At 27.3% G+C, this 15126-nt stretch overlaps 1 protein-coding gene across 1 annotated transcript; it reads left to right on the top strand.

The window, feature by feature from the left end:
- On the top strand, window positions 1-781 carry LOC118062686 (zinc finger protein 7). Its single transcript, XM_035076519.2, has one exon. It carries the CDS (start codon window positions 223-225, stop codon window positions 727-729), a length of 507 nt encoding a protein of 168 aa, XP_034932410.1. The 5' UTR covers window positions 1-222; the 3' UTR covers window positions 730-781.
- Window positions 782-15126: the final 14345 nt, after the last annotated feature.

The raw sequence follows: 15126 nt of genomic DNA, 5'->3' as shown, positions 1-15126 counted from the left end.
CTTCTACTTCATTGTATCTCTACTCTCCACATTTCTCCTTTACTCAAATAGCCTAACCTTTTTTTTTTACTTCCCACAAATCTCTCTTCTCTCTCTCTCTCCTTTTCTCTCTCCCATTATAATCGATCACCACTCATCCGGAGTTACATCAAGCCCCATCTCCAATTAATACTTGGCTAATTATTCACTCTATCTTTCTCCCTATCCCTCTAGGCTAGGGCCATGGATTTTCAACCAAACACCTCTCTACATCTAAGCCTACCAAGCAATCAACTAAACCTAGAACTTGTACTCGAGCCATCCTCTTCTTCTTCATCATCACCTCATAGTCCGGCAGAACCTCGAATTTTCTCATGCAACTACTGCCAAAGAAAGTTTTATAGCTCACAAGCTCTTGGGGGTCACCAAAATGCTCATAAGCTTGAGAGAACCTTGGCCAAAAAGAGCCGAGAGATGAGTTCATCCGTACGGGCTCATGGAAGATCGAACCCACGGTCTGGATCGTCTTCTTGCATGAGTGGGTCAAGCTTTCCTCGACATCATGAACCGGCCCTAGCAAGGTTCGAGCACCATGGACATGATGGTAGGTTTGTTGGTGACGCGAGCTATGGCAGGACAGCGATGAATTATGGTTCCATAGAAGGTGTAGGGGGTTCTTGGTCCCTGGTGTATAGAACCGAAAATGTTCAAGAAGAGTTGAGCCAGCTAGATTTGTCTTTAAGGCTTTGAAATCTTGTAGTACTTCTAACTTCATTTTCGAAGATTTCTTTTTTATTGTTCACTTTAATGTTTGATATGCATGATATTTTAATTAAATCTTAAAAACAGAAAAGTTTTAAATGTCTCCACTTATCTAGTCAGAAAATCGGATGGAATGTCTTTTGGAAAAAAAAAATATTGAATTTTATAAATAGAGCTTAACTTTTGTCTTTCACTAGATAAGTGGCTCACGTTATGCTGTGGAACGGTTCAAATTTTCTCAACATAAAAAAATAATATTTATATAACAACAATAATAATAACATGAGAGAAATCAAGTTTAATTTATTAAAACACAACTCACAGTATAAGAGCGAAACAACCTATAGAAAGAAAAGTGAAAAAAATTATAAAGTTCAAGATTTAATAACTTAATATCAAAAATTAAAAAAAATTAAAAAAATATAATATCGAAGAAGCAAACCCGAGTCAACTCGACCTAAATTGATAAACCCACAACTCGTAATATGAGATAGAAATAAAAAAATTCAAAAAGAAGTACCTATAAAAAAAACAAAAACAAAGTTCAACAAAAGAAACTTCAAAAAAAAAAACCCGAGCTAACTTTACCAACCTACCATCATAATAACCAAACATAAAGAAAAGAGAAAAAATGACAAAACTCAAGGGCAAATTATTTCATGCAAAACAAAGATATTGAAAAAAAAAAACTCATAAAAAATTGAGGAAAAAAAAAATCAGCCTTCCAAAAGAAGCACTTAGCAAAAAATACCAAAATTAAAAAAAAAAAAAAAAAAACTTAGTAATAAAATGCAATCTAACTCTGGTTAATTTACCACCTCGTACTCAGGATAACCCATCATATGCTGACACATGCATTTATTTTTAAATAATATTTAATAACTTGCAATATGAGATATGAGGCAGAGATAACCCAACACAAAATAGAAAGCAAAACAAACTAAGAAGCTCAAGGCCCAATAATTCAGTGTCAAATGATAAAAATAATAAAAAAAACTAATTTTTAAAAAGACCCTAAAAAAAATCGAACTTAAACCGGGTCCATTATCGACATTGATGGACCGAGTTATGAGACTAAGATTATCATGTAAATGACAAACATGAAAAAACCATAAAGAAAATTTGCAAACCATAAAAAAATTAAAATTAAAACAATAAGGACTAAACAATGCAAAAAAATAATTGAAAGAAACTAACCAGGGACTAAATTCAAAAACAAAATAAATGAAGAAAATGATAAAAAAAAAAAAGAGCAATAAAAAAATGAGGACCAAAATTGGAAACCAAATAAAATAAAATTAAACTCCAAAGGACAAAAAAATAATAATGAAAAGGATAACAAAATAGCAATCAAAAGAATGAGGGCTAGATTGGATAAAAAAAAATCTAATGCGATTAAATGATAAGGGATGAAATTAAAAACAAAATAAACTTAAAGAAGCATCAAATCTTAAAAAAAAAAAATAGAAATTAAAAGAATGAGACCAAACCCAAAACAAATTTATTTTAAAGCCAGAGTTCATAGACACATTTGAGACCAAATTTATAGTAGGTTTCACTCACTTTTAGAGTTAAATATTTATTTGAAATTATTCATGTATATAAATTCTCAAACATGGAATATTAACATGTTCAAAATAAGTTTTGAGTGAAACAAAAAAAATCAACTCAAAACACTATTGGTTGATATATTTGTTGTGAAACCTAAAACACTCTCTCCCACGCAAGCAAAATAAAAAATTGTCTTATTGCTTATTTAGTGTAAAGTTGAAGGGTCAAAAATAAGTTTAAGAAAAATTAGTATGAGTTCAACTTATATGTTAGCTCGGCTCAACTCAGACATTGGTACATTATTGGGCTTCAAGTCATGGGTTTGAGTTTTTTTTAATCTATTTTAAACTTGGATTTGGATTTAATCTAAAATTATTCTTTTACCAAGTAATTATTTTTTTCTAGCCTATTAATATATCAAATCCATGAATAAAGAGTATGAACAAACCTCTTTTACTTAAAAAAAATTCAAAGGGAAAATGTTTGATTTTTAAAGTAAATAATTGTCAAGTTTTTATTCTTTTTATGGTGAGTAATTAAGAAAAATAGAGGAAATTAATTCTGTAATTACTAAAATTAATTTTGCACTAGTTTTGCTTCAAAAAAATAGTATAAATGAAGGAATTTTCTAAACTTTGTAGTAGCTCTCAATCCTTCAACTCATTTTTTTCCCCATTTTTTTTGCCTATTTTCTTCCATTTTAGAGCCTAAGTTCTTGTCCTTTGTACAGAGTTTTTGAGTTCTTTTTTTTTTTTTTTTTTGATGTTTAAAGGAAGTGTATAATTTAAGGTAATGTTTAGTTATTGTCCTAAAACCAAAAAGATAGAGACATCGAGGACAAAGGAGATAAGATATAACTAGTAGCAAAGATATAATTATGTTTGGTAGTGGTGTACAAGACAATGATTGTCTTTGTATCTTGTTTTGTTGATGATAGGTAAGATAAAATAAAAATATGAAAAAATCTATTTTACTTTTAATATATATTATTGTCAAACTTATATATATTTTTAAAAACATTAGAAATTATTATTTTACTTTAGTTCATATTAAGTTTTGAAATTAATAATAATATAATAAATCTAGTTATAAAACTTAACCAGGCTAGGACCTAAGGCCTGAATTGGTCCAGGTTTAAGAAAAAAATATAAGAAGAATTGACCTAGCCTAACCAGTTCAAAAAAATTAGATTGATTATTGACCCAGGGTAAAACCTATGTCAAAAACTTGTTGACTATTTAAAAAAATATTTTTTTATTCAAAAACAATGTCATGAAATTACATCTAGCACAATCCAGGTTTGTCACTTTACAAATATCATTAATGACTAAATTTAAATATGGAAAATGAGCTTCTAGTAAGATAGTAAGATCTAAACTCAATAAGTGACCATGATTTATTAACTAATTTGTATAATGGTTAGCCTCACGATAAATATGCTTGATGAAAACTTATCATTGTATTTTAATAGGGATCCCTATTGCTTTAACTAGTTGAGAAATCTTAATTGAAATTTGATCTAACTGTAGTAAATTTCCAAGGCAAATAAGTGTAGAACTTGGCTCTTACTGATTATCTTGTTGGAATATTCTGAAAGTGCCATTGCTATAAGGAAAAAAAAAAAAACAACTTAATTATGATCCTTGGGCTATAAGTCACCTTAAGAATTAAAAGAAAAAAAAAACTAACATAAAAAGGATAGAGGCAACTCAAAACAAATATGAGCCATTGAATTTGGTTGAAAATGAAGGTGCAATTTGAGAAATGGAGTAGCAACTCTATACATACTTCTTAATAAGATTCGTATTCTTATTGCAAAGCGCTTTTCAATTTAGATGTTCATACCCTTTTGTTTTGTTTTATACTTTCAAAACCATTGGTGTATACCATGTTTGAAGTGTTTTTTTTTTAAATAAAACCATGATTGATGGGTGGCATTTTTTAGGTCAAATTTCAAATGAGTTCCATTTACTTGTGGTGTTAATTTTTTTTTGAAAATTATTATCTTACATTAATTTTTTAACATGAAACATTAAGATGATTAAAACAAAATAAAGGTGAAGAAGAAATCGATGTCAAAGAACCATTAGTTGATTTGTTTATTGTGAAATTAAAAACTTTTTATCCTACATAGAAGAAAAAAAAATACAATATTGTCTTGTAGTTTGACAAAGAACAATTGTCCCATTCAACTTAGACGCCATTTGGTAGTGCAGTAGAAAAATACTTTTTAAAAATTTTGAATTTTTTTTTTTGCTTTGAATTAGTATGTTTTTTATGTTTTCAAATCATTTTGATGTGCTAATCTCAAAAATAATTTTTAAAAAATAAAAAATATTATTGGCATTCTTTTCTGAGTGAAAAACACTTTGAAAATCAACAACAACCATACTCCTAAACACGCTCTTAGCTCAGCTCAAGATCAAGTATAGACGCAAGCATTGGTCATGAGTCCTAGGCCTTAGGCTTTGGGTCCTAGGTCCTGAGCTTGAGTTTGAGTTTTTTTGCTAATATCTATCTTATGAATAAAGAGTTTGAATAGTTGTCTTCTTCTTCTTCTTCCCGAATAGTTTTTCGAAGGAAAAAAGTCTTATTAAGGCAAACTAAATGTCATATTTCAAAATTTTTTATGGAAGGTAATTAAGAAAAAAAACATTGAAATTTAGTTTTGGTAATTACTAGAACATTTTTGCATCAATTTTGATTTTAAAAATCATTATAAAAAAGGGTTGAAGGAGAGGTGTTTTATACATTTTTCATTAGCTCTCAAGTCTTCAAATTTTTTGTTTTTATTTTTCAATTTCATTTGCCTTTTTTGTTTTTATCCCTCATATATTGAGTTCATTCTTTATTTGATTCGTTAACTTTTAAAGGAATTGCATACTTTAAAAGTATAGTTCTTGGAATCTTAAGAAAGAGTTTTGCACCAAAATATAAGTAATAAAACTTTAAAGATAAATTATCTAAATTGACAATAACAAATTTTCTTAAACAAGTATTATAGCTATAATATGGTTTTATTCAAATTATATAATTATCTTTATATATCATACTATTCTTGTTAGGATTCAAGTTTGCATATAACTTTTGATTTATAGGCATAGAATGAATGCTACTTGTTTGATTAGATATAATTGCATGATTAACTAAACAAAATGATCTACAGAAAAAATACATATTATATGATCTGTAAGTCAAATCTATACCTCACAAACAATATTAAAAAAATATATCTAAGTAATTTAGATATATTAATATATTGTTGAGAAAATTAGAAATTTTCACGTTTGGGTTTTCCTAATCTTTAAGAGTGTCAGTAAGTTTGTTTCTATTTACCTAGTCAATAGAAGTTTGTTTTGAACATTGGATAGTGTATATTTTCATGTTGCTTTTAGTTATGTATTAGTCTATTTATATGCTAATTGTTTATCAATGAATTATAAGAAAGTTGATCCTCTGCATTCTCTATATCATCTGCTTTCTATTGTTACTTTGTAAAAACATCCTATAGTATCTTGTTTGTATAATATATACTATTTTAAAATTAATGGTGTGAACTGTTATTTTATTCTATTATAAACATAGGAATTGAAAATTTAGTATTAATACCGCACACTAAAACCACAAAGAACATAGCATAAAATTCATCTATACTTATTAATTTATTTTTGAAATTTCTACAATCATTTAAGCTAGCAAATCCAAAGTAGGATGCTTTACTTCAAGTGCCTCATGAAAAAAAAAAATTACTAATTATGACTAACACATAATAGAATAAAAAAAAAACCCTTAAAAGGATGCTTTACTTCAAGTGCCTCATGAAAAAAAAAAAAATACTAATTATGACTAACACATAATAGAATAAAAAAAACCCTTAAAAAACTAGTGTGGAGTATACATTCAAATACCAAACACTACCATAAAATTAAATTGTAGAATATCAATAAATATAATATATTATATATATTATATATATATATATATATATATATATATATATATATTAGGGAATATTTTGTCTGTATTAATCATTAGCAATGGAATATTGTTGTAGAGATATAGCTCATCGGCTTTTCTGTTTATGTTAGCAATTCCATTGATAATTTCTAATATCAATAAAATTATTGATGGAACATTCCTTTGATATTTTAAAAAAATAGAATTACCAACAAAATAGTCTTTCCATGGCAGATTTTGTTGGTGATTTTCAAATTTTTTTCATAATATGAGTTTTAAGAAACTGACTCACACCATTTCTTAATATTCTACCATTGATGGGTCTGTATGCAATTTGACGACATAATCTCCAAAATAGATCAAACCCGTATAAGCCTACTTCCTAGCATATTCAACCTGTTTTAATGCAAGGAATGTAATATATCATCGATTTCTTTAACGAATATGATCAGTGTTGTCAAAATAGTTATTATATAATCAAAGATATATCAAGTGTTAATCCATATTAAACATATATCAACAAGCGATCCTAACACATGAAGATTGTTTCTCTTCACCATTGTCTAGTCTAGTGTAGTCTCCTAATATAAATATATAATAGTTTCTGTTCACTATTGTCATTTCCATGAAATAAAGGGAAAAAATAATTATTTTACAAAATTGCTTCAAACATAAGAAAATCTTACACCTATTCTTTGTTTAAGACAAATTTTCAAAAACTTAGATTCCAAAAGTAAAATATGCAAAAAACTATTATTCTACCATATACTGTTAAAGAAGGAATATAGTGTCAATTTACTGAGTTTTTCCACTATTAGTAGAAACATAACCTTTTTTCCTAGAAGCTCTCCAAAAGTAAATTCCAATATAATAAAACCCTCTGTCTTTTAACACAAACACACATTCACATTTGACCAGCAAGCATTGCTCTATACTTTAAGATTTAAAATAGGAGCTCATAAATCCAATACATATATAGGTGTGGCTAGCTAATAGAAAGGAAGACTTAGAACTCCAGATAATTAATTCTTGATTTAAAATAGTGTCTACATTGTAAAATTATGCATATTGCAACAAGAACCTCCTCCTAGTTTACAAGTTCAACATCTGAATCAGCATAGATGTTTATGGATGAAACACAAATAGTATATGATTTAACTTGCATAGATGTGTATGGATGGTACCTAGCTACCTACCAATTATTTATTCAATTTAAGAATAATTAACATCAATTATAATACCCTTATTATTGTTATTAATTACACAATAATTTATTTTTTTCTAAATTTTCATGAAAATCCTAAATTAGCTAAATTTAATTGGGATCCAACTAATTATCCATCATTTATTCAATTCAGACTTATTCAACTTAAAGTATGACCTTTAATTATTATCATTTCTATATGGTTTAATTTTTCAACTGAATTATTATATTGACAAAAAATAATAATTAGTACCCATTAAATTAACTATCATTTGTTCAATTGTAACACATATAAGTTACAAAATCACATTCAATTTCTTCAAATGACAAATGAAATTCATTATACCCAAGTCTCAAACAAACTCTAAAAATACAAATTTTATATTAATACACTAAAATTTGACCTATAAAACAAGTAAAACACTTAAATATATAAGTAAATTATAAAAATTAATTACAAATAAATTTTAATAAATTAATGATCCAACAAATAAATTGATGGGCTTGCTTACATGACAAAGTGAAGTTTGACAAGAAAATGAACCAAGAGAGGAAAGCTTAGGCTTTGAAAGAAGCGTTGACTGGTTGTTGTGGCTGGATTTTATGGTGTTGGGCGGAGATTTTAGAGAGAGAAAGAGAGAGGAGAGGTTTTCGACTGAAAATTCAAAAAGAATGAGATAAAAATTTATCAGGGTTGTGTTTAAAAATGTTGTTAGATTTAATTTTATCTTGAAATCATTGACAAGATTTTCATCAATTATTTAACTTGTAAAGAAGATTGACATATATTTTTTTTAATTTTATGTTTCAGTAAATTATAACATAATATTTTCCATGGATGTTTTTATTTTCAATTTCATGCAGTGAAACAAACAAATTAAAAGTTCTATATAGGGTACTTTTTGGAAAGCTGTTTCACTACTAATATCGAATCAAAAGGCATCTAAGCAAACAATGTTGGCATAATTTTTCTGTAAAGTTAACTTAGTAATCCAATCCTACTTTTCCAACATCTTGCAAGAAAATACGTGCAGCCATGTTTTTTATATCAAATACAGGCACACAATAACTTGTTTCATGTTGTGTCTCATCCTTTTTTTCAGCTAGTGATACAAAATTATTGTGTGGAGTGTGGTGTTTGTGTGGTCCATCGTTAAAGCTAGCTTCTAGCTATTTTCTTCGTCTTCAGACAATGTTTTTGTGGTCCAAAATATATATTCGTTTTGAGCAGCTGCTACAAAATAATACCATTGCTATGATCTAAATAACGACCAATTTCTCTTTGAAATAATTTATCCCAACAAATAAAAGATATTAGGAAGGGTAAATGAAAAAAAAAAAAAAAAACTATATAGAGTACTGTAGAATAAGGTATTCATTAAAAATAATCAAAATTTTATTATTAAATAATTTCTAATCGAGTAATTCATAACTTAAACAAATATAAAAATTGAACTAATCAAACTAGCAAAATTTAAAAAATAATAAAGAAAAAACAATAAAAATCTTTAAATACACTAGGGAATTCAAAATATAAAGAGAAAAGAAAAAATAAAATTAGCCTAAACACACTTTTAAGATCTAATTTAAAAATTTTAAGAAACTTATCTAGTTATAACCAAGTTTAAAATTTAACGTGTAAAATCTCCTATCATAATCTGAACACGTTGAATTGAAAATACCACCCTTTGCAATCTAGGTCTCTTTTTAGAGGTGTCTTTTTAGGCTTAGTCATACTTCATTAATTCATAAAAATCCCTACAATTTTATCCACATCATCAAATTGGGTAGATCCACGGCGATTTATAGAACCACATACATCATAATTTGAAAACTCTTTTTTGGAATTTATTATTAAAAGCTAGGTGATTTATCAAATATAAACATGTGTGCATCCATTTCCTAGTATATCACATGAAATAATTTACACTTCTTTTCCACTTATTTCACTACTACAATAAATTAATATATATGCATGATTTACGTTTATATTTGTTATTCTTTTAAGTAATACTTGTACTTTGTGATTCAAAATTTCACAATGCCATCATTATACAGTGATGATTAATTTTTATTTAGAAGAAAAGGTGAGAATAGTATTATTTGAACTTGTAATTTACTAATTTTTTTTTTTTTTGTTAATCATGAGTATCCGGGCTAGCTTACGCATACCTTAACTAATCCCCCAAGATTCTAAAATTAACAACTATATAAGTCTCTAGTAACTATGAAGTTTTGTGGCACTAGCTCAAAAATTGTGGCTTCTGGAAAGTAAACTCAGAGTCTGATTAATTGAGTTATACTCCTCAAAATTAACAAAATAATTTCAATTCAAAAAATTAAACTATTAGATAAATAAAAAAAATAATTTTAGATAAGTTTCTAATTATAATTAGTCAACAAAAAAAAACACCAACACATATATGTCATATCAACAAAGACAATTAAATTTAATAATTTAATTTTTTAAATTGATATAGTTTTTTTATTTAATATCAGAGATAAGTCGTTAGCATAGTCATGAAATTTAAATTGTATATTTTTTAATTAAAAAAATAAAAATAATAATATATTTATGCAAGTTTTAATTTTAAAATAATTGCATCTAAAATTGTATATTATAATTCAAGTTTCAAGTTTAAATATATTATAATTAATATAAAACTATGTTTAATAAATCACTTGCCAATCTAAACTTTGAGATACGAAATGATGATTAAATATATATAACTACCTCTTCAGGAAATTATTGAGAAGGTCCTCATTTTGAAGATGCAATAAGTAAGCAATCTAGATAATATTAAAGATCGTGCAAATCCAATAATATTTTGCAATGTCAATTTTGGGCGGTCATTATCGTATCTCTCTCGAGATAATGTTTCGCTTATATTTATCCCGAATTCCAATGAGTCTAATAAGAGTTGAGATCACAGTTTAACTTCATCAAAATTTGGTGCGATGATCACACGAAGCTTAAGCATTTTATCACGTAATCGCATTGTCAAAGGGGCCCATTACGTGTCTTTTCAACTTTCCACTGGCTTGTGCTCTAGCTAGACAGGAAAGCACGTTTCAAGTACGTTTTCGTTTGTTTTTTTTTAAATAAAATAAAATAATTTATTTTTTGAATTAAATTTAATATTAGAAATAATTTTAAAAAATTAAAAAAATTAAAAAAATAATTGTTATTACACTTTCAAAAACATTTTTAGTTAGTTGTGTCCTTAGGATTTAGCTTTTATTAAACAATTTTTTACTCATAAAATATGTTAAAATAAGATATTTTTTGTTTTTAAGTTTTATTTTTAACATGTTAATATCAAAACATTTTAAAAAATAAAAAATTTAAATTTTTAAACAACACGGACACGGCATTAAAAACACTCTCTATCAACTGCTTCAAACGTGCCCCACTATAATTAATCCATATTGGGGTGTGTAGGACATTAATAATTATCATCTGGGAAGTACTCTGGCCTCTCTTCTTCATGTTAAAGCACTGTCGTGATGCAAAGTGTGATGAATCATACTGTTTTTTTATCATGATAGTGAGAGAAGCAATTTCTTGCATGCTCTTCCAGCCTGTCGTTACTCAGGAAAATTGTTAATACATGACAAAGATTCTAATTAATGATAAAATTTGGTGAATTACGTATTTGTTTATTTTTGTATTTTAAAAATATTTTAAAAAAAATAAAATTTTTTATTTTTTTATTTATATTAAATTAATATATTTTTAGTATTTCAAATTATTTTAATATACTGATGTAAAAAATTATTTTTAAAAAATAAAAAAAATATTATTAATATATATTTTAATACGAAAAATTATTTAAAAAAACAATCATATACCCATTGAAGAAGCTATATATTATGTTAGATACATATGCATGTAGGAAGATCATATTTCATAATTATTAGATGTGTGGTAACCGGAAGGAAAGGAGAAACCTGTCGGGCCTATGTTGAAGGTAAATACAATTAATGTTAGAGAAAATAAAATATATCATTTATTAGTGGGAAGTAAATGGATGAGAAAGTAAAGAACGAAGAAATTTGGCACGGAAAATCTGCCCATGTAATTTATTTGTAGAGATTCCAGATAATAAATAACTGCTGTGGTCACTATGTTATATTTTTCTTAGGATTAAAGTTATCATAAAAAACAGTATAAAGAAATTAACAATTGATTTAGTAAAAACAGTTAGAGAATAATATAAATTATATTTTTAAAATTTCACCTAACAATTTAAAGCTATTAGATTGAGATAGTTATTTAACATGTTATCAAAACCTTAATGATCAAGCAGTCACGAGCTCAAATTTTATTTATTTTATTTATTTGATAAAAATTAAGCACAAGATAATATGTGTCAGTGCAAGTTTCAACCTAATCTTATTTTAAAATCTCATTTAATAGTTTAAGTTATTGAGTTGAGATAAATCTTCGATAAAAATAACATCTCAATGGATGAATCTAAAATCATGACTTTCGTATTATTGGAGGCAGAGGGTAGATTAGAGTATTCTTCAAAAACATTTCGGTCCGTATAGCTTGTTCTACTCCATAATAAATATTCTGGTCATAGATTCTCTTGGTCCCTTCATTTTTCTTCCAAAATGGAATCTATAGTAGCATCCCTTGAAAGTATTGATTGATTATTTTATAATGGAAGCTTAAAAAGAGATGAATTGAACAATGTGTAGACAGAACTATTTACAAGTTGGGATAAAATTTTAATAAATGAAAACACTTGGAAAAAAAAACTTAAGACCCTGCCCGTAAACTAGTCCACATTTTTCTTTTTTTCTCAAACTACTAGTCCACATTTCCTATTTACCCAGGTTTTCCAACCTTATATCCTATGCAATAAGGGCTTCGTACGGGTCAGCTACAAGAAAAGGCCAACCTGAGCTCTTCTTTCATATTGGGTTTTAAATAGTTCTAGGAAGAATACTCAATTTGTTAAAAAATTAAAATATAGTTTGGACTCTGTGTCTTTAAAATTTTTTAATTTTTTTTTATGTTTTTAAATTATTTTGATACGTTGATTTTAAAAATATTTTTTTTAAAAAAAATTATTTTAATATATTTTTAAATAAAAAATATTTTAAACTATAACTATAATTCCAGGCATGTTTTAAACCTAAGAGCTCTAAAAGAGGGTCAAAATTTTGTATAACCTCATACTGGAAGCCTTACTATACTCATGGATTCTATATAAAACCCAGCAATATTTTCTTGCTTCGAACGGGATTTCTTTCAACTTTTTTTCCTTCTCAGCCACTAGTGTCTTCACAATTAATTATTGAACTTGTCTAGTTTCTCGAGAACCTACCTGCATCTTATGCTTTGAACTAGTTATACAAGGAAAACCCTTCCCCTCTACTTTATAAGCTTTGGGTTATTATTTTCTTCTCAAAGGCAAAAGACTAAATTCCACATCATCTTTACTAAACTTGTACAAATTATTACTACATTCTGTTTATTTTCATCAACATGCTTGTTAGGTTCATTCGGAATTTTTTGAAGTGTGGACATGAAAATCTGTTCTATAAACGAAACTACTAGATATTCCAGTTAAATTAGACTATATTAATTAACTAACATTTAAGGACGTTTATTCTGTTTCCAAGGAAAGAAGATAGATAAAAAAACAAGAAAAAAAGTTAATGGAAATCAAAACATGAGTAGGTGAGAGCTTTATTGCAGGAGTTTTAAAGAAATTTGAAGAATTTAGAGAGCGAATGAAAAGAAAGTCATTTGGAGCATTAAAAGGTATAAAAGCTGCACCAGTAAACATTGCAGGTGTGCTTCAGTATCCTTCTGGCTCTGGGGTCCTTACTGCTCATATTTGTGCTGCATCAAACTCCAGAAATTGATTGAAGGTGTCGGTAAATCAATTAGATTGCCTACATAACTTGTTTTAATATTTTTTTTATGCATGCTCCATATCTTTTTACGAAAATGATACCTATACAACACTCCAATACAAATATATTTAAATGTACTGCAAGTTAATTAGAAAAATATTAAATATATTATTGTAATCTATTTATCCTTTGATTCAGTCGGTCTCTTTGATTATCATCAACAAATACAAGTTTTAATTAAATAACAATGCATGTAAAACCTTTAAACTCGTAAATATATGTGTTTGTGATTATGTAATAAGGGTAATTATTTCTCAGGATTTGAATGGTGATAGAATAAATATTTTTTGTTTTTAAATGGTTTATCTCTTCTTGTTCCATCAACCAAAGACAAGGTCATGAACATAGTATCATAGAGTCCAGTCCAAGCAACTTAGCTTAGAGATGATGGGTTTGGTAAAGGCTGTCGGACCTATTATCTTCAAATTCAAACCAAATATTGAAACCCGAACATATATAAATTTAGAGAGTTGACAAATCTATTATTTTCAGGTTCAGCCAAGCGTTGAGCTAATACTCTTTTTAACTCTTAAGAATCTTAGGCTTTATAATTAGACCATGAATGAGAGATATTTTAATATGAATAAGTCAGAGATATTTATTTTGATGATTCGAAGATATTTTCCGTTTACATGTTAATCCTTTTTTTTTGTTTTCTAAAAAGAGACAATCTTCATAGACTATAAAAGGGACCTTGATATCTTTCAAAGGCAATTTTTTTTTTTCTCAACTCCTAATTGCATATCTTTTCTTTAGAATTCTTCTCTAAAAGATGATTGTATTTTTTCTAAAATGTATATTTATTTAAGCATCAGAAAATCCTTAAAGTTACAAGAGTAGACCTTTTATAAATATCAGGTGTTATCTATCATAATCTTGACTAGAAAAAAACGATTTCAAATCACCAAAATCAGGGAATTAACACATTATCCAAGACATTAGCTAGGCCCCCAAGCTATTGGATTCATACCAGCCTCAATAAATGGAATCGGATTTCGAGCATGTATGGTAATTGTAATAATACTTGTTTTTTAGAGTAATTTTTCATTTAAAAATGCATCAAAAAAATATATTTTTAAATTTTTAACATCGTTACATTAAATGATACAAAAAAAAAAAATTGAAGCAAAACAAATTAATTTTTTCTAAAATATTTTAAAATATAAAAATAAACCAGCTCTATATGTCGAATATTGGATTTTCAACATGCTTTTTTATATATATAAAGAGAGAAAACATTCGATGCAATTCAATCAATTAGCTCCCTTTTCGGTGCAAGTTGCGATCGATTGAAAGTTATTTATCAAGGAAAATTACCCCACATAATATAAATATCTGCATAATAGACAGGCAATTTCTAAATATAACTCGCATTTCAACAACAGGTACGGTATTTATGGCCTGCTCTATCCTCTGTATTTTGGTTCCGGTGCCTGATTTATTCCGGGGCACCTCTACATAAAGTTTCATAATCCAGTTTCACTGTTTTCAGAGTCCTATATCAAAGTGGTGTTCCAGACATGTTGAATGCATCAGGCTAAATTGATCCCTTTAGCTAGTTATTTACAGTATTAGCTTCATTTTAACCTACTTTAAGAATGGTTTCATGCCAAATCTGAATATATTTGTTATCACCAGATTTACATTTCTTTTCAAGTAGTTTTAGCAGACCTTTTTAAATCGTTGACACTCGGGTCAAAGAACTAATCAGAAGTGAAGAAAATTGAGAGAAACATATA

This window comes from Populus alba, chromosome 18 (assembly GCF_005239225.2).
Source record: "Populus alba chromosome 18, ASM523922v2, whole genome shotgun sequence".
Lineage (NCBI taxonomy): Eukaryota > Viridiplantae > Streptophyta > Magnoliopsida > Malpighiales > Salicaceae > Populus > Populus alba.
The sequence above is the reverse complement of the archived record's forward strand: the minus strand, read 5'-3'. Positions and strand labels throughout refer to the sequence as shown.